Genomic DNA, 24,624 nt, shown 5'->3' on the forward strand with positions numbered 1-24,624 from the left:
TTCTAAACATATAATGGAATATTGCCCACACATGGAACTTGACTGTATTGTACTATGTAGTTTTAACAGTAGGTGGAGTGAGCTTCCTGAACACTAGATCATCTCTACAAAACAAGATTAATCAAAGAAGACTTTTGCTACAGGTGACCAAAAATGGCCAAAGAAACACAAGATAGCAAGTGAGCGCAGCTAATTTCACCCTAACCCTAACCCTCTGTGGAAAAAGTTTGGACATTCCTGATTAAGAACCGTATCCTGAACTACTATGGAAACCTCAGGCTCAAGGTCACTTCTAGGAATAGAAGTTCAGACTGGCAGTGGCTCAAGTAGAGCATTTGATGTCAAGGCAGGACTTTGGGACAGGGAGTTTGTTATCACCTTTTTTATTAAAAGCTTGTCTTTTGTTCTCTAACCTTCTTCTCATTTCCTGCGTTTGAGCTCGAGTGACGATCAGATCTCAGTGGAGACTGGTTCATGTGTGCACTCAGAGCTGTCTTTCCACATGCGAATGGATCACCCAAGATGCATGTTGCTGCCAGGTGCGAAAAGACCATTGTTTTTCTATTAACCGAACAGACGTGGGTACATTTGGTTCCCCTCTTAGGACTCACAGTCCATGGCAAAGCTCAGTAAACAGATCCATCGTTTTCCTTCCTTCGTGTTCAAAGAAACGCAGCATGGGATGTGCTGTGTTCCAGATGTCTCAATAACAACAAACCTATTATCTTGCAGACATGTTCATATGACCTTAGACCTGAATATAACTGGGTTTAAAATTAAGAGTACTCATCAGACCTGCTGATGGCCACATACGAGCAATGCTGATATGCACTTTTTAACAGTTCTCACCTGCAGAGTGACCCCTTCATGGTTCTTGTGTGCTAAAACGGTATTTGCAGTGACTATTGTGGTTGTGTGTTTGTCAGACATGCAGAAATGCAACCCTTCAGCTGGTGCACGTAATAAGGAGCTTAGGCTGACAGCCAGGTAAACAGTGGCCATTCATAAATCTGTGTTATCACTGGTAAACAAGAGCTTGCAGGCCTGACTGTTGAACTGAGAGTGATAACAAAAGATTCCTAGAACGAACAAAAATGCAGTGAAGAAAATCTGAACTGATGCTATCAACCTGCCCCAGTTCTACAGTAAAGAAGAAGTTTTATGGAAGGGTCAAGCTGTATTGGGAGTATGTGAAAGGTATTCACTGCTTTAAATTCATCAGGGGGTGGGCATTAATGTTTTTTTGTTCAGTGTTTCATTTTAGTTTGTCTGTAATGCTTAGGTTTTACTACTGCTACTACCCTTGTGTTTTTTTATTGTTTGCGTCACAGATGTGTCACTGTGACGGTGAAGTGCTTTGAGTACCAATAGGTAGAAAAGTGCTATATAAATACAAGACCATTTAGCATTTAAGGGCTTTGATTTCATCTGCTCCTCAAGTTTTGCACTTTTGTACTTTTTGGCGTGTTTTTTGATTTTTTTTTAATCATCACGGTTAAGAGACATGGAGAGACAGACAACCATTCACACTCACACCTACAACCAATTTAGAATCACCACTGAACCTAACCAGCATGTCTTTGGACTTTGGTGGGAGGAAGCTGGAGAACCTGGAGAGAACCCACACAGACACATATGCAAGCAACAAGCAAAAAGTGCAAGTACAAGTAACTGAGTACATTTAAAAAAAAATGCATTTTAGTTGAGTATGCCATTGTTGTGCCACGAAGGGCACGAAGAGACTGAAGGAAAACCACTAACTTGTTCAGATTAACATTGATATACCATCCTAGACTCTACATGAACAAGACACGGAAATCTACAACCTGGAAGGACAAGAACATGACAAAGAAACAGTATGACATGACAGAGGACAAAGGGAAAGGCAGGACTATATATACACACAAGGGCAGAGGAGACACAGGTGAAAACAATCAGGGCGGGGCAGACAATTACGAAGATACAGGAAGGGACACAAGACAGTATACCAAGAACTTAACAAAATAAAACAGGAAACTGAAAACAGAAAAACTTAACACCAAGCCATGATTGTAAAAAAAACAAGAACTTAAAATACAAGGAACAGAAACCCAGGAAGCCAGACTCGGGTCACCATTAGAAGAAATGCAGTTTTTGGCACTTCAGCCCCTTGAGTTCTTATAGGATGCTGAGTGACTGAACCATTGTGCTTTGGCCACTACTACATAGCTTGAAGCCTGGCAAGAAGCATCGCCGCGCATACCTTTTTTTCCAGTCTCGTTAAATTTGCCGACTCGCCAACTCTGTTCAGTGTTTGCTAGATATCATACCTGTAAGACTTTCACTGGGTGCTTCAAAAATTCCCCACATTAGAACCTTTCAGGAGCTGCAGTTTTCAGAGTCAGGTGCTGCAGTTGCTTTAATCCAGCTACAGTAGAACAGTAGAACAGTAGAACTTTGTCCCATTCGGCTTGGCACAGCAAGGAATACCTGTCCCCAAAATGGCCCCAAGGTCTATTTGCCCACCTTCTCAGAGCCAATCAGTTCCCGGTCCCTGCCGCTGTAAATCTGTTTCTGCTTTCAGGACCACTACCATGCAACACCTTCTCCTCCCAAACCTCCACATCTTCAGGACCGTCCTCATCGTCTTCATCAGAGGCCTTCTTCAGCAACTTGCAGACTGCAACTGCTGCTCCACTACTACCACCACCACCACCACCACCACCTGCACTGCATCCGTCCCTCTCTACGTTGATCACCTGGGATTCAGAGTATAAAGGCCAAATATGCAACAAACTATAAATCTAGCTCTTCTGGTGACTTATCGTGTGCATATGTTCACCCTACATTATCATTTTATTGGGTGAGTAAACATTGTGTGTAGGATTTGAAGGTATTTCTTATATAAAACCTAGAGCACACGTGTTTTGCAATGAGGTGTGTGAATGACCTGCTGCTGCGACACAAGAGTCCTGATTTTTTTTATCACTTGCGCATGCATGTGCTTGTCCTGATAATGAATGTGTGTCTTCATTCTGGAGGACTGTTAAACCACTCGGGAAAAGAATGAAATAAGACGGCCTGACAGCTCTAGTGCTGTAATGAAAAACTTATTAATGAAATTTCAACATCCCCCACACTCCCTTTTCTCTCTAACTCCGAGACACATGTGGTCTTAGCTCTCTGCACACATGTGGTTTGATTTAGTGCTGTGGAAAGATTAAATAGGAAACTTGGAGAAGCAAAAAAGGACCGTGTCCCTTCATATTTAGCAGAGTCTCTCGGAAGCCTTAATCAAACATACAGCACAATTTGGGAGGGAATGGCTCTGTAGCATGATCGTGCCCGTGTATCTGGATCACGACTGGGTTTGTGTGCTGTGTTCAGGAAGTGCTTGGCAGCATTAGCTGGACATGATGCAATCCTCCACAAATGTTACAATGGTCAGACAAATTCTCCAAAAATGACAATATGTTTACATGTGCTAGTTTATCGCAGGTAGCTCTGCAAAGATTAAAGATTCAACGCAAAATAAAAATAAATGTGCAGAAAACTTGGTGGGATTGTGTATTTCTGCATATTTGAATGTTATTTATATTGTGTGTTTTGTAAGTTTAATATTATTTTAAAGACAGAAAAACTAGCAGACACAACCTTACGTCATACTGGTGGCAGTGAAAACCTGTCCAACTTCAGGCTTGTTTACAAGTCTGAAGACTCGTTATTGACACAAACCAGACTTATTGACTTATTATGGGCTACAGTTCTTTCCAACCCGAACCAGCGCAGCAGTCATAATGCCGTGTGGCAGCTGGCATGACAAAAATGTGGTGCTTGTCACCTAAAAACACCGGCAATGGAGAAGTTAAACATGTATGGAGGCTGCTAGCTTATCTGGAACTCAGTTCAGTCCAAATGTTCTCTTAGCACTAAAGCTAATAGATCAAGATGCTACTAAACTGAACATATGAACAGAGCACATTTTACAATTAAGTATACAACACTTTCTCACCTGAGGCTGTTAGACAGTGCCTATAGATGAAGTTTCATTAGAGGCTGGTACGTAATACAAGATAAAAGAGAAGCTAATAATTCTGGCGACTATTCTTAGATGTCGTATTAAAGTTTTATCGTTTGTAGTATCTTAAAAGATTAGCCTAAATGCCAAAGTGTCTTTTTGATTACACGAAAAAGTCCTAATATTAGCCAAAAGTTGAGCTAACGCTAACACGCTCAACATCCAAGAGCTGTGACAGCCGTATAAATTTAACGTGAGATATCCACTGAAGGAATACACCATTTAAGTACCAACAATGCTTTTGTAATTTGACCAAAGGATTGGACAAGGCTCCTGATTACCAATAGTTCAAATCTGTAAACCAGAGTATCTCCCACCCAGTGCATACTACTGAATCAACTCCTGTTGCTATCTACAGAGGACATTTAGGGATTTTTCAGTGTTCCAAATGTGAAGGGGTGGGGCTTTGGTACCTTACTCTTTCTCATTCTCATCAAGGAAAATGTCGTCCATCAGTTGCATAATAACTTAAAAATAAAAGCTTGTCCTGTGAGGGGTTGCAGGGTTGGATGGGGGGAGGGGGCTGGAGCCTATCCCAGTTGTCATTGGGGCGAGAGGGGCGGGGTATACCCTGGACAGGTCTTCAGTCTATCTCAGGGCTAACACAGAGAGACAGACAACCATTCACACTCACACCTACGGCCAATTTAGAATCACCAATGAAACTAACCAGCATGTCTTTGGACGGAGAACATGCAAACTCCACACAGAAAGAAAGGCCCAGTTGGCCCATGGATTCAAACCCGAAACCTTCTTCACATTAGTTGAATTTGTGCATTTTTGTCAAAATACTAAACCAAAGAGAAAAATTAGATGAATTAATATCTACTACTTGTTGCTCATCGAACCTCGGCAAATGAAATCAGTCAGTCAGGATTAAGAAAGAACAATATTTATTGGTTAAAATAGCTTTTTCACAGATACACTTGATGATGCTATCATGCACTTACACTGTACAACAGTGTATCCCCACGGGTGAGATTTGTCCGAACGACCGCAGCGATTGCCCCTTTCTTCTCAGCGGAAGACACATCTCACAGAACCGTTTGATGAAGCCAGCGCTCAGATGTCTAAGACGCTTCGCACGGCAGTGATTTCTGTGTTATAAAATAAATTAGTAACATGTCTATCAGAAAAACTCTCACCACTCGCTGTGTGTGCATCACATTACGTCTCTTTGACCGCGATCTCAGTGCAAATGCCACTGAAGCTGAAAGATCCATGACACATGTAAGTACCAACAAAACGATGCACGATTGACATTTAAAAAAAAAAAAAAAAAAAAATACTATAAAAAGAAAAGAAGTCCAAACAGAGATTCGTCCTAGTGTTTGGTAGTTGTGAAGATACACTGGCAAAACATTTAACACATATGACTAAATATTAGTCCAGATCTATAAGCTGTCTTCTAAAAACTCACATTTTTTATTTTTTTTATTGTGACACAGTTAGCTTGATTTACAGTACTAAATATCTAATTCTCAAGCAGCAATGGTTACACTGAGTTTGAAGAACAAGAACGATACCGACGCAACGAAAGGATCGTTCACTCAAAATATGTACGTAAGACGCGGATTATCATTGTACTATCTTTCTCTACCGAAATTGGAAAAGGAGAACACACACCATGGAATGAATGACAGTAATAAAGCCTTCCCTGTGTGGAGCCCAACAACCACGCCGATCAAGGTTTGCTGTGTCGCAGCAGCTTGAAACTAACCCTAACCCTAACCCTAACCCTTGAATACATACCCCCAAAAATAAAAGACAAAAAAAAAAAAATAAAGAAACCGCACCACACAGATTCAAAGTTTATCAGGAAATAACAGTCCGTGCTGACTGATAAAGTTACAAAAGGAAAAAAAAAAGGGTTTACTATCAATAAATATAAGGTTTGTGGGGAGTAGACATGGGATGCCTTCTGATGCCTTCTTTGATACTGGATAGTAGTCAATTTTTATTCTTAGTGGTAGGTGTCCTACAGATGCCAGGTAATAAATATTAACTTACAACTGTTGTAAAACCCTTACAGTATGTCACGTGGACAGAGTGATTTGCAATTTACACAAAAACTGCCATCGTTCTTGATGCAGCAGTGGCAGAACAACAGCTCCTGCCTTTGATGCAGACGGGTTAGACTTAAAAATGTCATTTCGGTTTGGCACTGGGAGGAGATAATGGTAAGTGGAAATCAGAAAAGAAAGTGTACTAGTTCGTCTAGCCGTCAAGACGATTTGATTTCTTAGTTTTGGCCTGCTGCTATCCACCGGCTATGTAGCAAGTTCCTCAAGTCACTTAAACACAAGAGAGTTTACAGTCTCATGCAGAAATTCAGCATTAGTTTTAACCATAAAGGAGATTTATCCCCTACCATTAAACTAAAAGTTAATCAATGGAGTGTCAGAACAAAAGTCACAGAATTGTCTAATGGGTTATTCAAGAAGGTATGCACGCTGGCATACTTTAATCCTCACTTGCTGTTCTTCCGTCTCACGTGGTTTATGTTTGGCTAAGCTAGGAACTCTGGTTTCCGGTACAGGTGCACACACTGGTAACACTTACTGATCACGGTTGTGGTTGTCTGGTGGCCAAATGTTAAAAAGACACAAAAAAGAAGGCACTCTGTTCTAAAAAATCTGATCTCAGCAAAGTAAAATGCTACCATCAATTGTCCTTGGCATCAACCTTGGCAAACTGCAACCCCAATCAGTAAATGTGACCAGTGTAGTCCTCTGTGCTTGAACAGCTTCTAAAGAGCGCCTCCCGTACACTAGTCCACCATTTCTGTGGCTGCTCTGTTCTCTTAAATCTGGGTAAACACCACTAAAAGGTTATGGCGGAAAAAGTATTTGCAACTTGTACCTTCGACAGTGTTACGTAATAATTTGAACGTCTCTTTAACTGACACTGAAAACAGCAACTGAGGTTAGTCCCACATCTTAAATGAACCTATGTGATCAAGTGTTTCCTGATTTCTCCGGCAGCCTCACTGCCCCACCAGCCAGGCAGAGGTGGTAAGCCACCGTTTACACGTCCAGGTCGTCCGGCCTGGCTCGGCTGCTCATTCGGCTGCTGGCCCGGCTGCACGGCCTGGCGTCCATCAGCGCCAGGGGCTGCAGCTCGTGTCCTGCCGATGGAGACAGTTTCTTATGCTCGTGGGTGTCGTCTGGGAAGTCAAAGGCCTGCGCGTGGGAGTTTGAAATGGTGCTTCCTGCACCATTCTGGCCGAGCCGGTTCTGCTCCGTGGAGTAGTTTGCCCAGTTCTGTTCATTGGCCTGCTTGTTATAATTGCGACACGAGCCGGTTCCCCGCTCCCCCGTGGCGAGCTTGTAGCCTGGAGGTGACATGGGTGAGAGAGGAGCAGTCGGGGAGGAGCAGCCGTTGTAGTAGGCATACTTTGTAGTGGACATGTCTTTAGGGGTAGGGCTTAAGGTGCCCGCGCTGGGGTAGAGGGTGGGCTGCTGTTTGCCCTTCACACGATCTTTGATCCTCTTAAAGAACACGTAGAAAAGCTCGATGACATTGAGCAGCAGGGACACAAGTGAGACCACCAACATGAAAATGATGAACACGGTCTTCTCTGTGGGACGGGACAGGAAACAGTCCACCCTGTGTGGGCACGGGGACCTCTCGCAGGTGTAGACTGCGGACAAGCTGAAGCCGTACATGTACCACTGGATTACCAGGAATCCCACCTCAAACATGGACTTGAAGAAAATGCTGACTACATAGGTTCTCAACAAGGCCCCCTTCATCTTCACTTTGCCATGCTCCTCAATGCCATACTTGAGCTTTTTCATCTCAATTTTTTTCAGCGGGATGTCAACGTCACCTCCGTCGTTTTGCACCGCCTTGAGCTCCTCCTCCTTTCTGTTGAATTTCTGCTCTTTCCTATGCAGGTAGAAAACATGGGCAAGGTAGAGAAGCGTGGGCGTCGACACGAAGATGATTTGGAGGACCCAGAAACGGACGTGGGATATGGGGAACGACTTGTCGTAGCAGACGTTCTCGCAACCGGGCTGCTGGGTGTTACATTTGAAGGCGGACTGCTCGTCCCCCCAGGCTGATTCCACGGCCGTACCCAGCACCAGTATCCTGAAGATGAAGAGGACCGACAGCCAGACCTTCCCGCCGGCAGTGGAGTAGGCCTGGACCTTGTCCAGCAGACGACCCAGAGCACTCCAGTCACCCATTCTCAGGGACTGTTAGCTGGTGGAGAAAAAAAAAAAGAGGGGGCAATGTTGAATGAAAGTTGTTGGCAATATTATACAGGCAGCATCAACAGTTCTCAAAAAAAAAGTTCAGGCTTACACAGATCTAAACAGTAGTTGTTGATTTTTGGGAAAATGTTCGTTTTTATTGAAATTGAGTTCGTTCTATGGGTTTACCCAAACATTCGCGCACACATTAGCGAGCATGCTCACTGAGAAGTGGGTAGCCACGTATGTGCCACGTTTTTTTGGCGCTCGCTCTAGGCACCTCGGCCACCAACGCTGTGGCCGCTTCTCTAACCCCCCCTCTCCGGTCCACGGTGGCCCGCTTTTTGCGGCGTATGTGTGATTAAATTGGATCAATGTTTCATGACGCGAAAGCCTAGATAATCCGACGGATCAGATCGGGGGACAGAAAACCTTTTGTTCGCTTTATGCATAGTGTTCTTACAATCCGGGACGGATCAAAATATTGAATGAAACTTGAGACGATAAGTGGAGACAATCAACAACAACATTTGTTGTGACTGAATGAATAATGGAGAACTTCAAGGCACCTCCACTCTCGCTTCTTATTGGGGAAATGATCAAATTGTGGACGTGCTGTTTGTTAAACCATTCAAAAAAGACAACATGGAAAATTAAAGACGTGGAGGAAAAAACTAATAATCAAATTCTGTTACTGAAACTTAAATCCCTTCTGCAACCTCCGGAAAAAAACGTCATCAACCAGCTAAGTCATCAGCCTGGTCAACAGGCTACAGCACATTTCTTCCACATCATTTTCTAATGTGCCTCTCCGCCTCTTTCTTAGAACTTCAAAACATGTCAAGTGTTAATTTTAGGCACATTTTGAATTACACTTTGTCGTACATAAAAAAAAAAAAATCATTCCACTTCAATCGAGTTTAAAACCTGGCACTTGAATGCAGTGCCAACTTTTAAACTCGGCAGCCCCCGGTCTTGTGATTCCTCAACAGGTTTGTGTGTGTGTGCGCGTGAGGCACATGGCAGGGAGGAGAGAATTAAATCAGGACAGAAGAATTAAAGCTGCTGGGCAGAACTGCAAAAAAAAGAAACTCAAGAATGAATATGCTGAGGGAAAACTGTTAAAATTCTGTAGTAGTTTGGCTCAAACTCTTGATAAAGTGCCTTTCTGCTTTCATTTCACTGCATTTCACTTAGGACTGTGACAGCTCTGGGATGCAAATTAATGTCACTCAACACTGCGCAACTAGACTGAAACGATTCCACATATCAAGGGGCCCTTTAAGTCTTTTGACCCTTGCAGTCTTCTGACTTTCGTGCATGTCCTCAAAACAAAATGAGCAGAGCACTGTGCGATTCTTTCGACAAACCACTGACTGTCACACGGTTTGAATTCAGGTTTCACTCTCAAGATTTACAACTTCATTCTGTAAGAAATCCGATGGAGGTTAGCAAACTCCCATCCTGTTCGGAGACATAACTCACTTTGGAGAGGTTCTAACGTGGTGAGAGGAGGTCTTATGAGGGGGAGGACGCTGTCTGCTGTGCTGTCGCTAGGAAATTAATGTGGGTAAGTAGCAACCTCCAGTCTAGTCCTCACGGTGCCTAACTAACTGCATGTGCCCTCACTTATCTGACGTTACACCACATCAAACCTGCGCGACACGCACGGTGGGCTGCCATTCTCAGAAGTCATTTTTTAGTTTGTGAATCCTCGTAAAGGAATTGAAGAAGTTTGTTTTGTCCTTGTTGTACTTGAGGAACGTCCCGCCACTTTTCTACATGACTGAGTTTGTCTGCTGGAATTGACCAAGACAAGGCAGAACAATAGCCTCCAGGACAATGACCTACAGGAGATCCATGGACAAAAAAAATACAGAAATTCTACAATGTGGTATTAAATTAGAAGTCACCAGGATATAAATAGATTTAAGAGTGTTTAAGTGTTTCCTGGAGTCATGAACAGAGCATTTAAGCCATGCGCTCAGAGGGTCTTTAAATGTGAGTCAGAAGTTTTGTGCGTGGAGCAGGTCTGTTGTCCTGGACAAGGACAGCATGGGTTCAAATAAGCACCAAAACCCAAAAATTGACTTTTATTGGATGTAAACTTATTGAATCTAAACTTATTGGATCTAAACGTGCCTCTTCCTGTAAGTAAATCAACTTGTGGGGATAAAAAGAGAGAGGGAAAAAACATTGTCCATGTAGATGTGAGCCAGATTATCTCCCTTCACGTCAAAAGAACATTTAACTTGAATGAATTAGACCGGACAAACAGAGCAGCAGTGCTTCCACGAATGGAAAAAAGTTCTCAAGTTGAGAAGTAACTATTTCCACCGGGAGCGCTGACAGGAAGAATCTTTTTTTTTTTTTTTTTTTCGTTCCTTTTAAAAGAAAAAAGTTCGTTTAAAAATCCAAGAAAGTTTAACTTACCTGGAAAGTGACAGAGACAGCGGGCCAGGCAGAAATTGTAGAAGTACAGACTCGGGATGAAGCTGAAATCCAACAGTGGGACCGGGAGGGAAAACTGAGGGAAGTTGTCAAACTCCCCTTATAACGGTCCCGTCAGAGAAGTTACAGTCACCTGATCTCTACGTCAAGACCGAAGCCCCTGTTTGCTCTCCGGACAAAAAAAAAAAAAAAAAAAAAAAAAAGAAAAGAAATCCTTCAGAAACAACCAACCAAGGTGTGGTATTTGAGCTTTAATGTCCCAACTCAGAAAAAAAAGGATCCTAAGAGAATACAAGTAACTGAACGAGCAGAAGAAAAAAAAAACGCAAAGCAGCCAGATGTGTGCGCATCCTAACTTTAGGAGATAGTGTGGAAACGTCGTGCATGTGTGAGTGCAGGAATGTAACCGTGAAGTGAAGTGCTGCGGTTGAACTTGACACCTGAGACCTGTCTTTTATTTTATTCTCTAGTTCTTTTTCTTCTGCTCTCCAGGCAGCTGGAGACACTGGTTCCTTGCGCAGACTGGACTAATATGCGCCAAACCAGAAGCAATGCGGTTAAAACTCCAGCCTTAAAAATGACACTTTCACATAAATAGACACTGTTCACATGCGTTGTTACATGTATATTTTAGTAGATGGTGCCATTTGCTGCTTTTCTTTTCATAAATATATAAATAAAACCTAGTTGAGGATCATTTTTTTTTCTATCCATTTCCTTTTTTCTTCTTGAAATAAGATTTCAGCTTCATTTGCTCTGAAACACTTTTACAGTTCACAAGGAACAAACAAAAGAACAAATGTGAATGAACGGGCTTTTAAAATGTGCTTATAATGTCACATAACACCCGTGAAGCTTGTCCCATATATAATATATATAGTTTTTAGCTTTTAATGGTGTTATTTTTTGAGTTACAGTAATACCATAACCCTCACTTTTGCTTAAAAGACTCCAGCGTCGGTATAATCGCGTTAAATCGGTTAAATGGTATTATTAGTATTAAGATTTTTAATATGCTTACCAAGCACCCCTCCTAAAGTCAATCTAAAGCCCTTTGGGACAACTTGTTTGTAACTTTCCATTAAACCGCGCTGCTTAATTCCCGGTGAACACTGACACCTAGCGGTGGAAATTGTGCAACATGCATCTATATTAGAACCTGCTGTTGTGTGCATAAGAAGGTGATGGGTTCGAATCCTTGGGCCGACTTGGGCCTTTCTTTCTGTGTGGAGTTTGCATGTTCTCCCTGTGTCTAAACACCAGAATATACACCGATCAGGCATATCATTATGACCACCTTCCTAATATTGTGTAGGTTTCCCTTGTGCCTCCAAAACAGTTGTGACTCATCAGAGAATGGACATGATCCTTCTGAGGGTGTCCTGTGGTGTCTGGTAACAGGATGTTGTTAATGGCGGGGCCTTTGAGGGGAGGGGCCTCTGTGGATCATCCCACAGACACTTGATCAGTTTGGGATCTAGTGAATTTGGAGGCCAGGTCAACACCTTGTGCTGTTTTTCGTGTTTTTTGAGTTGTTCCCAAACTGTTTCTCTGGGGATGGCTGCTGCCATCAAGGAGTGTCATTGCTATGGGGTGGGGGTGCCTGGTCTGGTCTAGGTGGGTGTTACATGTCTAAGTAACATCCACATGAATGAATGCCAGATCCAAAAATTTCCTGGCAGAACGTTGAATTGATCAGTGTCATTCACTTCTCCTGGTTGTAATGTTATGCCTGATCGGTGTAAATATAAATATAAATATTAGCTGTGGAAGCTGTTTGGGAAATGCTTTATTACTGAGTACGATAATTTACTGCTAGTTTTTGGTTCTTATTATACCCAAATTCATCTATCTGTTGGACCTGCTCCACCTATTAAACTACTGTATGTTGAGGATTTACAACATCATTTTACTGCCATTCATTCACTCCGATTTAAAAAAAAACATCCTCCGACAGTTTGTCATACTTTTAATGTCACAAAGTGTACAAGTAAACCGTTAAAACATTTATATCCAACAAAGGTTAAAAAAGGCAACTGGACTTGTAGAGTTTTTTTGAGAAGACGTTTCACCACTCATCCGAGAAGCTTCTTCAGTTCTAGGGGACTGATGGGAAATCTGAGGTTTAAATACAAGTCCAGTTGCCTTTTTTAACCTTTGTTGGATATACCATGATCTGGATGACTGAGAACCTTCACAGACTTTAAAACATTTATTGCATTGCCAAACAACATGTACAACATATTACAAATACTCAGGCTAAATAAGTAGATTGACTTTCTTTAATGAAGAATGACTGAACTTATGGTTCATCATGTCTGACACGGTGCATCCGGTGTACAAGATGTATGGAAACTATTAACGTTGTTATCCCAAACTCGCTCTTCATGTCTCAGGTGTCCTTCTCTTTAATAGTCGAATCACTCTGGATGTCATCAGTGCAATGGCCACTTTGAGCAGACGTGGGAGGCAGTACGAAGCCTCTGTACTGGCTGTTCATGGGCCAAGCAGTGCCGGAAGGGTACTGCTGTGAACTGATTGCATACTGTTGAGCTTGATACTGTTTCTTGCTCTTCTCTCTACTCTTGTTACAGAGCAGGTATATTATCTCAATGATGTTAAGAAGCACCGAAATGCCTGTCACTGCAAACATGAAAATGATGAAGATTGCCTTCTCCGTGGGACGTGATACGTAACACTGTGCCCCTATCTCGGCACAAGGTGGAGCCATCTGACAGTGAAACATGAAAATGTGGAAGTCGAAACCAAAGATGTATAACTGACCCACGCTGAACGCCACCTCGATCAGGATCTTTAACACCAACTGGGTCATATAAGTGCAAAACAGAATCCCCTTTATCTTCACCTTCCCTCTGTCGTCTGTATACTTGGGTTTCTTCAGCACGGTATCGCATCCGTCCGGCAGCATTGCCATCATTCTTTTCTCTTTGTGAATGATGTGCACGGCATGGCCCAGGTAAACCAAGGTGGGCGTTGACACGAAGGTGATCTGCAAAACCCAGTAATGAACGTATGATATCGGGAATCTCCAGTTGTAGCAGGCGTGTTCGCACCCTGGCTCCTGGGAGTCGCAGTAGAACTCCGACACTTCGTCTTCCCAGACATTGTCCGCGGCGGCACCCAAGACAAAGATCCTGAACAGGAAGAGGACGCTCATCCAGATCTTCCCCACAATGGTGGAGTGAGACTGGACTTTGTCGAGCAGGGCGGACAGATACGACCAGTCACCCATGTCTAAATAGCAAGAAAACGCATTTGTGAGCTTAAAATTACATTTATTCTATTGTATATTTTATCAAGGTGCCCGGAGTTCTTGCCACAGTTGGGTTATTACTAAGTACTGACTTATTAGCTTGCCATGATCTTTCTACATGACACAATTACTGTGTTTTCAAATGTTAAGAACAGAAGTTTAAGGCAAATTTGTCTTGCTGTTTGTTAGCTGCAGGGTGCAAATTATTCCTAGTAGTGCCAGAAGTAAAAAGAAGAAACAGAAAGGCTTCACCGGCTGATGACGCTGCCGTAGAAATACCTTCCCTAACCCTTACCCCAATTTATAACATAGAGCAGATTTAAATTAAGCACTTTTTTTTAATATACAAAATTTCAAAAAGGAACAAATTGTAATGTGTCCTTTGCCATTTGCAAAGTTTTGTTGTGATGTGCATGAATTCAAATACGCTGAGGTGGTAGATGATCGTCTTAAAGAAACACAGAAATAACCCTAACCCTAACCCTGTAACACATCAGTGAACAAATCTTTTGATTTAAGGTAACAGAAGCGTAAATAGTACTCACCTGTCAGGCTTCAGATATTACTGGCGTAAGCCCATCACAGAGGAACCAAAGCACAAAGCAAGGAACGACGTAAAACACCGATCATATCAGGCTGAGACTTAAATACCAACAAGACCTGTGGGTTTGGTCTAACTGACTCAGTCTGCCTGTCGCAGCTTCTTGTTTTTCAGTCAAACTCGTGATGATTTTGATGAGTCTGCAGTTTCTTCACTATCGTTTTCTGTAAAGGGAGCCTCGGCGCCGCGTTGTTCACCGTATCGCCACACCTTAGAGGCTGTATGTGTGTATTGGTTTTAGAGACACACCCTGTTTGTGACAAACGTTATTTTGCAGAAAAGAAAAGAAATTAGTCTAAAAGGGATGATATGGAAGTTTATTCACATGAATGGACCGATGGTGTGTCCGCACCTTGACGTCAAAGAGCACACTTCCTACGTAAGAAAATGTCTTGCTCAATGTGTTTATTTGAAAGGCTCACATTAAATGGTAAATGGCCTTGTTTTTACATAGCGCCCTTCCACCTATTGGTACTCAAAGCGCTTTATGGTCACAGACACACACATTCACACATCAGTGCCAAGCACTGGGAGCAACTAGGGGTTGTTTTGGCACGTTCCGGGGATCAAACAGCTAAACCTCTGGTCCGTGGACAACGCGCTCTACCTACCGAGCCACAGCTGGCCTTTTAAACATTTGAGCCATTAAAGCTGGCTTGCTTCATTGTCTACCGATCAATGGATGTATAGTAAATGATCCAGTCCCACACTGAGTGGAGAGCACAACCTTGTGTACCGGTTTCATTTTTAATAATAAAGCGTTTATTTAGTAATAAAGCAGAACCAACATTAAGCCCCCCACCATATTATTGATGTGATAATATAAAGCATCACTCATAAAAAGTGTTTCAACATTGTTCACTTCAATACCACTGACTGACAGCCGCCACGTCGTTAGGGAGTGTGGGTGGGTCGGTGGGTGGGTCATAACGGGGAAGAATGTGATGATTGTGCAATACATGCTTAGACTATAAGAAGGAAGTGAGAGAATCTCTTTCAACTTACAAGGCTGACTGAACAAGGCAGTCGTCAGTACTGAGGTAGGAACAACAATTATTGTAAGAAAAGCAAATATCGTAAAACTGCAATATATATTTGTTAACCTATACATAGAATATGATTATTTGATCAGGTCTTACAATTGCATGATTGGAATTACTATTGAAACTTTTGTAAGTTGCCTGAGATGATCTAAATGTGATATGATTTGATTGTTATTTGAAATCTAACTCAATGTCTGCTTAATAACCTTTTTATTACATCCACAATATTGATTGATTGATTTGTATTTGGTGAGACATAAAGTAAGAACAAACCAAGACATGTTTAAGCTAAGCGATTCCTCGAGTACGCTGTGTTCGTGTTAGATTTGCACAACATCGACAATATCTTGGCCAACTTCGTGACGCAGCCACCTGGAATGGCTTTTAAAGAACATGTGTGTTAGTGTTGGTGATGCAGACTGGTCAGTGTATTGTTGCTGTACATAAGTTTCTTCTAATTCTGCCATATTAATACTAAGTAAAGTTGTCTCATGCTGACTTGACAGACATGAAATTTGCCTGGATCATCTGCACACCCACTTGAAAAAGTAAGTACACACCATTGTTGTTTACTGATGTATTTGCACCAGCAAAAACTTGATCCTCTTTAATATTTTTCTTGTCTTTCAACTAATCTGTGCAGCCCGCGTAATCATCTTCCGTGGAAAACGTACAACCTTAGCATCGTAAGCAAGTAAAAGTGCTTGGCAGAGGGAACACAGGGACCCCGCATTGATAACTACTTCTTAAGAAGTGCGTTAAGTCAGTCGGTTGAAGTCCAGTGATAGGAAGTAACCCATAGTTCGCAGGACATCAGCACCCCTAACGTTGAGGCAGGTACAAGCACTGAGGCAGACAGAGAGGCCAGCCAGCAAAAGAGGGAGAAAATTAGTGGTCAGAAATCAAGGATCAAATGGCCAGGTGCAGCTGATAGTAGGCAGTGAGAGGACATCAATAGTGATTTGGTTAGTGCGCTAGGTAGGCTTAAAGGGACAGCGGAGAGTAAGTTGGAGAAAATGGGAGATCTCATTTATGATTATGGTCAGGAAAGATTTGGTGTGGTTGAAACAAGAGGGACAGGTAGTTAGATCTAGGCGTCAGCAAGAGATCGATAGGCTCGTCCAGGAGAGGAGACTCCTTAAGAGGCAGTGGAGGAAAGCTACAGATGAGGAGAAGACAGGTATTGATTGTTTACAGGCAGATGTGAGGGAGCAGTTGGCAGCGCTAAGAAGGGCGGAGAACATTAGGAAAAATAGGAAAAGGAAAGAGCGGGCTAGAGTAGCATTTTATAAGGACCCATTTAGGTTTGTGAAGTCACTATTTAGCAAGGAAAAGAATGGTAGCCTCACGGTACCAAAAGAGAAGCTTGAGGAGTATTTGGAGGAGGTGCATAAAGATACGGACAGGTTTAGAAAGATGGCACTACCCTCTGACATTCCACCTATTGGTGAAATAGGTAGCCAGTGTGATGACAGCCCGCCAAGGTGGAAAGAGGTTCAAGAAGTGGTAAGGCACGCAAGAGCCTCTTCAGCCCCCGGACCTAATGGGGTCCCCTACCTACTGTATAAGAGTGCACCAGATGTGCTGAGGTTCCTGTGGAAATTAATGAAGGTAGTATGGAAGAAACAGGTTATTCCCAAGGCATGGCGCAGGGCAGGGGGGATTTTTATTCCCAAAGAGAAGGACTCGTTGGAAATAAGCCAGTTTAGACCAATTAGTCTACTTAATGTTGAGGGGAAGATTTTCTTCAGTGTTGTGGCATAGAGGTTGTCCAGTTACTTGGTGAAAAACAGGGTAGTTGATACGTCGGTGCAAAAGGCTGGGATGTTTAGAGCACATCAGTATGATTTGGCACCAAATTCAGTTAGCAAAGCAAAAGAAGAGAGACCTGCATGTTGTATTTTTAGACCTGGCTAATGCTTTTGGGTCAGTACCACACAGTTTGTTATGGGAAGCATTTGACTTCTTTAGAGTTCCAGGTAGTATAAAAAACTTAGTCAAAGCTTACTTTTTAGACATTCAACTCTGCTTTACCACAGCAGAGTACACTACAGCATGGCAGCAGCTGGAGGTAGGCATCATGGCAGGGTGTACAATCTCTCCACTAGCCTTTACAATGGCAATGGAGGTCATTATTAGGGCTTCCAAATGGGTGGTAGGTGGAGAAAGGCTGCAGGGAGGGCTTTGCCTCCCCCCAATTAGGGCCTACATGGACGACATGACGACTACAACGTCAACCGCTCCCTGTACCAGAAGATTGCTGGATAAGCTAAACAGCAACCTGCAGTGGGCTAGGATGAAAGTGAAGAGATAAGAAGTTTGTTATAAATGATGAGGTGGTTCCCACAGTGCTGGAGAAGCCAGTGAAGAGTTTGGGAAGATGGTATGATGCAAGTCTCAGTGATAAGGCGCAGTTTGAAGGGTTGAGGCAGGAAACGGTTCAAGGCATTTCAAGCATAGAGCGGTCAGGGCTACCAGGGAAGTTAAAATTATGGTGCTTGCAATTTGGTTTACTGCCCCTGCTAATGTGGCCACTAACAGTGTATGAGGTTGCCCTGTCAAATCAGACGTCTATCAGAAAATGGCTCGGTGTCCCATGCTGCTTAAGCGGCACAGCCTTGTATGGGAAAGGCACTCTGGAGCTCCCAGTTACCAGCCTAACAGAGGAGTTTAAGTGTCCTAAAGTTAGACTGGAAATTAATCTTACTCAGTCAAAGGATCCAGTGGTTAGGAGTGCAGCACCCACTGTTAAGACAGGGAGGAAGTGGAACCCAAAAGAGGCAGTACAGCAAGCGTGGAGGCTTAGGGCTGTGTGCAGGGAAACCTCTGTGGAGCAAGGCATCAGCAGTAGAAAGGAGAAAAATGGTAGTGGAAGAGGTACAGAAACAAGAGGAAGCAGTAAGATGCATTAAGGCAGTGTCACAGGCTAAGCAGGGTCAATGGGTGAACTGGGAGAGTGTGGAGAAAAGGAAGTTGAAGTGGAGAGAGCTTTGGAGCATGGAGGCCAGCAGGATTAGATTTATGATAGGGGCTACTTACGATGTGCTGCCAACTCCCCAGAACCTAAACCAGTGGGTAGGTGAGGATGCTGCCTGCCCACTGTGCACTTGTGTATGCACGCTTAGCCATATTCTGACAGGTTGTAAGGTTAGTCTTTCCCGAGGATGTTACACCTGGCGTCACAATCAGGTACTGAAATGTTTAGCAGCTGCAATTGAGGAAAAACGGGTGAATGTAAATTCCATGGCCGTTAACAGAGAGAATAGATGCATTAAGTTTGTACGGGAGGGAGAAAAGGCTAGACTAGCAGGCATCAGGCATAACACGGGACAGCTAAGAGTAGGAGAAGCCTGGGAGATGAGGGCGGATTTAAATGGACAACTAGTAATTCCAGCCGAGATAGCTAGCACCCGACTACGGCCAGATCTGCTGTTGTGGTCTGAGCCAGAGAAAGTAGTCTATTTCATAGAGCTGACTGTCTCGTGGGAAGATAGAGTTGAGGAGGCTAATCAGCGTAAGAGAGCTAAGTATGCAGAGCTAGCAGCAGACGCAGAGCAGAATGGCTGGAAGGCTTATCTCCGCCCGGTAGAAGTGGGCTGCTGTGGATTTGTGGCAAAGTCGGCGATTGCTCTTCTGAGCGAGCTGGGCATACGTGGAAAAAGCCAGAGGACTGCGGTATGCAACATGTCCCGGGCAGCAGAGAGAGCGACCGAACGAGTGGCTATGGGTACGTAGGAAGCATGCTAGCTGCGGAACAAGCTAAAGGTGAGGATGGCTGCGTAACTGCAAATCATGATAGATGCGGTCGGTTTGGTTCGTGGTTCAGTCCGCATCAACGGGCCAAACCATGGTAGATTTGTTTGTTTGGCTCATGGTTCATAAAAGGACTAGGCTAATGATTGAAATATTAGTTGTTGATAGACATTGAATGGTGAGGTTGTGCAGTGGCAGTGTGGAGGGGGGTGACTCCAGGACGCTGGAAGTCACTGTTAAGCCTTCTCGAGGTGTTGTGGGCCTAACTTAACGAAACATCGATGAAGGGAGGTGCCCACTTGAAAACCCCATACTGCATACTGCTGTTGTTTAGGCCAGGTTCCTGATGTCTTTGTGTTGCTTGGTAGCTATGGTTAGCCGCTGAGCGGGCCGTACAAGCCAGCAGCGTTAGGTTAGCTTATATTTCACAAGGTTCGAATTATCCTCTGCTGATCTGTGGGCCTTCAAGCCAGCAACATTTAGTTTATTTAGATTGTAGGTTAAGCTAGCCAGCAGCATTTGGTTAGCTTATATTTCACAAGGTTTGAGTTAGCGTCTGCTGCTGAGCGGGCCATACAAGCCAGCAGCATTTACTTAGTTCATTTAGATTGTAGGTTAAGCGTCATATCACATGACTATAGGTTTGTTAGGGTTTCTCAGTTGGACAGGGCCTCTAAATGTGTTTTGCCTGGGATTTTGGCACAAGGGATTGTAAGACCTTATCCTGTCTATTAATGAATTGGTCGCTTTTGCAGAAATAAATTGGAAATTGGAAGGGTTTTGCCTAATTTTCCACCAACCTCTGACATTAGCTTCCCAAAATTATTGACCCCTCTTCCGTGCAAATGTCCGTCAGTTGCTTGATGTTTTCCAATTTTCAGGTTTCACTCCATTTCAAATCCCTCAACATTCAATGGGATTATCACCTTATCACCTGAAAACAGAGAAGCAAATGTTTGGTGGTTATGTCAAAATGCCAACAGTTTCCATGGGATGGACAACTCATTCATGGTTGTGTATCCATTTTTGTCTTCTCTCTTAAAGGCTGTCATTATGGGGGAGTGGTCATTCTTGTCTGATTTGTTGGACAAGGTGCAATCGCACTCCACTGTGGTGGGCAAGGTCTGGATGACTGTTCTCTTCCTCTTCCGGATCTTCATCCTGGCTGCCGGAATAGACCAAATATGGGGAGACGAACAATCAAACATGAAATGTAACACCAAAAGCCCTGGATGCAAGAACATTTGCTACGATCAATCCTTCCCTCTGTCCCACACGCGCTTCTGGGTCCTCCAGATACTTATCGTCTCCACACCAACCCTTATCTATCTGGGTCACGTCTTGCTGGTAATCCGCAAAGAAAACAAACTGAGAAGACGTCATGAGCAGAAGATTGGCAAAAACGGGATGGTTAAAGTTCCAAGGTATTCAGACGAGCTTGGCAGAGTGGAGCTGAAGGGTGTGTTGCTTGCCAGCTACATTATTCAGTTGATGGTCAAGATTATGCTTGAGGTGGCATTTATTGTCGGACAGTACTACATCTATGGCTACATATTTATGCCTTCAAAAATGGTTTGTGACAAATATCCCTGTAGGCAACCAGTTGACTGCTTCATCAGTCGTCCCACAGAGAAAAGCATCTTTATTGTCTTTATGTTGGCTATGTCAGTCCTGTCTGTGTTCCTCAACATTGTGGAGATGTTCCACCTAATGTTCTCAAAGATCACAGAAAGGAAAAGAAAGAGAAGTGGCTCAATTCCCCCAGAGGTCCATCAAATCAAACCATGTGAGAGGGTTACACATTGTTGAAGAACTGAGAGCTTCTCAAGATTTTTGATTGTCAAGAGTGCTTCATTTGGGTACCGACTCTATTTGCACAATTCACTGCATTTCACTTATCTATCAGCGTTATCTGTCAAATTGCATACATGTGGTTAACCTGAAAATGGGACATTGATCCGAAAATATACTGGTTGAATATACTGGTGTGCTCATGTGAAAGACAAATTGACAGTTTTGTATTCTTCCTCTTTAAGCCTAAAATGTATTGTTAACGATGAAATCAATTAAAACCGTGTAAAACGTACATATCTCTGCCATAACATTAAATGCTAATTGCAAATCATTTAAATAAATCATCAGCCTTACACTAAAATATTCTCAGCTTTGTGTGTGTGTTGTATGTCAACTATGTACTGCAGATTTCTTTTTAGGGGTGCCCAAAATGCAAAAAAAAATGTTTTCAGCTGTGGCCGATTTTTTTTATACATCCATTAAATTTTGGGGAGTGGTAAATTTTCATTCCTGATGGGAACTTTGGGTCTCGACCTAAGAAGTACTGTCCACTTTGAGGGAAGTGATGGCAATCATCGCGGACTTCCCGTGGATCCCGTGGATCATCCCACAGACACTTGATCAGTTTGGGATCTAGTGAATTTGGAGGCCAGGTCAACACCTTGTGCTGTTCTTCATGTTTTTTTTTTTGTTGTTTTTTTTTGTTCCTAAAGTGTTTTTGTGTGTGTGCCTGTGTCAGGCTGCATCTTGCTGGGGATGGCTGCTGCCATCAAGGAGTATCATTGCTATGGGGTGGGGGTGCCTGGTCTGGTCTAGGTGGGTGCTACATGTCTCAGGAACATCCATATGAACGAATGTCAGGTCCAAAAGTTTCCCAGCAGAATGTTCAACTGTCACAAGATGGTCAATGTGATTGACTGGTTGTAATGTTATGCCTGATCGGTGTAAATATAAATATAAATATTAGTTGTGGAAGCTGTTTGGGAAATGCTTTATTACTGAGTATGATAATTTACTGCTAGTTTTTATTTTGCGAGCTCAGCAGTGTTTACTATACCCAAATTCATTGGACCTGCTCCACCTATTAAACTACTGTATGTTGAGGATTTACAACATCATTTTACTGCCATTCATTCACAAGAGCCGGTTTAAAAAACGTCCTCTGACAGTTTGTCATACTTTTAATGTCACAAAGTGCACAAGTAAACCTTTAAAAAATTTATTGCATTGCCAAACAACATGTACAACATATTACAAATACTCAGGCTAAATAAGAAGATTGACTTTCTTTAGTGAAGAATGACTGAACTTATGGTTCATCATGTCTGACACAGTGCATCCGGTGTACAAGATGTATGGAAACTGTTAACATTGTGATCCCAAACTCGCTCTTCATGTCTCAGGTGTCCTTCTCTTTAATAGTCGAATCACTCTGGATGTCATCAGTGCAATGGCCACTTTGAGCAGACGTGGGAGGCAGTACGAAGCCTCTGTACTGGCTGTTCATGGGCCAAGCAGTGCCGGAAGGGTACTGCTGTGAACTGATTGCATACTGTTGAGCTTGATACCGTTTCTTGCTCCTCTCTCTACTCTTGTTACAGAGCAGGTATATTATCTCAATGATGTTAAGAAGCACCGAAATGCCTGACACTACAAACATGAAAATGATGAAGATTGCCTTCTCCGTGGGACGTGATACGTAACACTGTGCCCCTATCTCTGCACATGGTGGAGCCATCTGACAGTGAAACATGAAAAGGTGGAAGTCGAAACCAAAGATGTATAACTGACCCACACAGAACGCCACCTCGATCAGGATCTTTAACACCAACTGGGTCATATAAGTGCAAAACAGAATCCCCTTTATCTTCACCTTCCCTCTGTCGTCTGTATACTTGGGTTTCTTCAGCACGGTATTGCATCCGTCCGGCAGCATCGCCATCATTCTTTTCTCTTTGTGAATGGTGTGCACGGCATGGCCCAGGTAAACCAAGGTGGGCGTTGTCACGAAGGTGATCTGCAAGACCCAGTAATGAACGTACGATATCGGGAACCTCCAGTTGTAGCAGGCGTGTACGCACCCTGGCTCCTTGGAGTCGCAGTAGAACTCCGACACTTCGTCTCCCCAGACTTTGTCCGCGGCGGCTCCCAGGACAAAGATCCTGAACAGGAAGAGGACGCTCATCCAGATCTTCCCCACAATGGTGGAGTGAGACTGGACTTTGTCGAGCAGGGCGGACAGATACGACCAGTCACCCATGTCTAAATAACAAGAAAACGCAGTTGTGAGCTTAAAATTACATTTATTCTATTGTATATTTTATCAAGGTGCCTTGATTTCTTGCCACAGTTGGGTTATTACTAAGTACTGACTTAATAGCTTGCCATGATCTTTCTACATGACACAATTACTGTGTTTTCAAATGTTAAGAACAGAAGTTTAAGGCAAATTTGTCTTGCTGTTTGTTTGCTGCAGGGTGCAAATTATTCCTAGTAGTGCCAGAAGTAAAAAGAAGAAACAGAAAGGCTTCACCAGCTGATGACGCTGCTGTAGAAACACCTTCCCTAACCCCAATTTATAACATAGAGCAGATTTAAATTCAGCATTTTTTTATATATATATATATATATATATAGAAAATTTCAAAAAGGAACAAATTGTAATGTGTCTTCAATGCAACCTACGTAGCAGGGTCAAGACCTTAGACAAAGAAATTAAAGAATTCCCCCTTGAGCAAGCGTGAGGCAACAGTGGGGGAAATAAATACTTTTTAACAGGAACAAGAGAGCCACAAGAGTAAAAATGAGAAAGTCAAGTAATCTAGGATTAAAAGTGAAAAATTTACACGCCCAGGGTGGCTTTATAAATGTAGTATAATTAACAAGCCTAACACACCTTTGCCATTTGCAAGTTTTTTTGCAATTTGCATGAATTCAAATACACTGAGGTGGTAGCTGATCATCTTAAAGAAACACAGAAATAACCCTAACCCTAACCCTGTGACACATCAATGAACAAATCTTTTGATTTAAGGTAACAGAAGTGTAAATAGTACTCACCTGTCAGGCTTCAGATATTATTGGCGTAAGCCCATCACAGAGGAACCAGAGCACAAAGCAAGGAACGACATAAAACACCGATCAAATCAGGCTGAGACTTAAATACCAACGAGGCCCGTGGGTTTGGTCTTAATGACTCAGTCCGCCTTTCGCAGCTTCTTGTTTTTCAGTCAAACTCGTGATTTTTTTGATGAGTCTGCCGTTTCTTCACCGTCGTTTTCTGTAAAGGGAGCCTTGGCGCCACGTTGTTCACGTATCACCACACCTTAGAGGCTGTATGTGTGTATTGGTTTTAGAGACACACCCCGTTTGTGACAAACGTTATTCTGCAGAAAAGAAAACAAATTAGTCTAAAAGGGATGATATGGAATTTCAACATACTGTCACAGGTT

The 24,624-nt window shown here is 42.9% G+C and overlaps 4 protein-coding genes across 5 annotated transcripts; 1 reads left to right on the forward strand and 3 right to left on the reverse strand.

Annotated features, from left to right (window-relative positions):
* Window positions 1–4,933: 4,933 nt before the first annotated feature.
* Window positions 4,934–10,773, reverse strand: gja1b (gap junction protein alpha 1b). Its single transcript, XM_084560135.1, has 2 exons — window positions 10,690–10,773; window positions 4,934–8,266 (listed from the first exon to the last, which is right to left on the reverse strand). Exon 2 carries the CDS (start codon window positions 8,248–8,250, stop codon window positions 7,084–7,086), a length of 1,167 nt encoding a protein of 388 aa, XP_084416261.1. The 5' UTR covers window positions 8,251–8,266; window positions 10,690–10,773; the 3' UTR covers window positions 4,934–7,083.
* Window positions 10,774–12,763: 1,990 nt separating this feature from the next.
* On the reverse strand, window positions 12,764–14,552 carry LOC311499234 (gap junction Cx32.2 protein-like). The gene is made up of 2 exons (XM_084560136.1): window positions 14,527–14,552; window positions 12,764–13,962 (listed from the first exon to the last, which is right to left on the reverse strand). Exon 2 carries the CDS (start codon window positions 13,958–13,960, stop codon window positions 13,100–13,102), a length of 861 nt encoding a protein of 286 aa, XP_084416262.1. The 5' UTR covers window positions 13,961–13,962; window positions 14,527–14,552; the 3' UTR covers window positions 12,764–13,099.
* Window positions 14,553–16,141: 1,589 nt separating this feature from the next.
* On the forward strand, window positions 16,142–21,606 carry LOC311499035 (gap junction Cx32.2 protein-like). 2 transcript variants are annotated; one of them, XM_084559863.1, is made up of 3 exons: window positions 16,142–16,173; window positions 16,269–16,311; window positions 20,423–21,606. In XM_084559863.1, exon 3 carries the CDS (start codon window positions 20,432–20,434, stop codon window positions 21,185–21,187), a length of 756 nt encoding a protein of 251 aa, XP_084415989.1. In that variant the 5' UTR covers window positions 16,142–16,173; window positions 16,269–16,311; window positions 20,423–20,431; the 3' UTR covers window positions 21,188–21,606. The 2 variants fall into 2 exon arrangements, with proteins under 2 accessions (XP_084415989.1, XP_084415990.1); XM_084559864.1 differs by lacking the exon at window positions 16,269–16,311 and having other exon boundaries at window positions 16,145–16,173.
* Window positions 21,607–22,248: 642 nt separating this feature from the next.
* Window positions 22,249–23,650, reverse strand: LOC311499051 (gap junction Cx32.2 protein-like). The gene has a single exon (XM_084559882.1). The coding sequence runs from the start codon at window positions 23,430–23,432 to the stop codon at window positions 22,572–22,574; it is 861 nt and encodes a 286-aa protein (XP_084416008.1). The 5' UTR covers window positions 23,433–23,650; the 3' UTR covers window positions 22,249–22,571.
* Between the last annotated feature and the right edge of the window lie 974 nt (window positions 23,651–24,624).

The sequence above is a fragment of the Chelon labrosus genome (genome assembly GCF_963514085.1).
Source record: "Chelon labrosus genome assembly, chromosome: 14".
In the NCBI taxonomy this organism is placed as follows: Eukaryota; Metazoa; Chordata; class Actinopteri; order Mugiliformes; family Mugilidae; genus Chelon; species Chelon labrosus.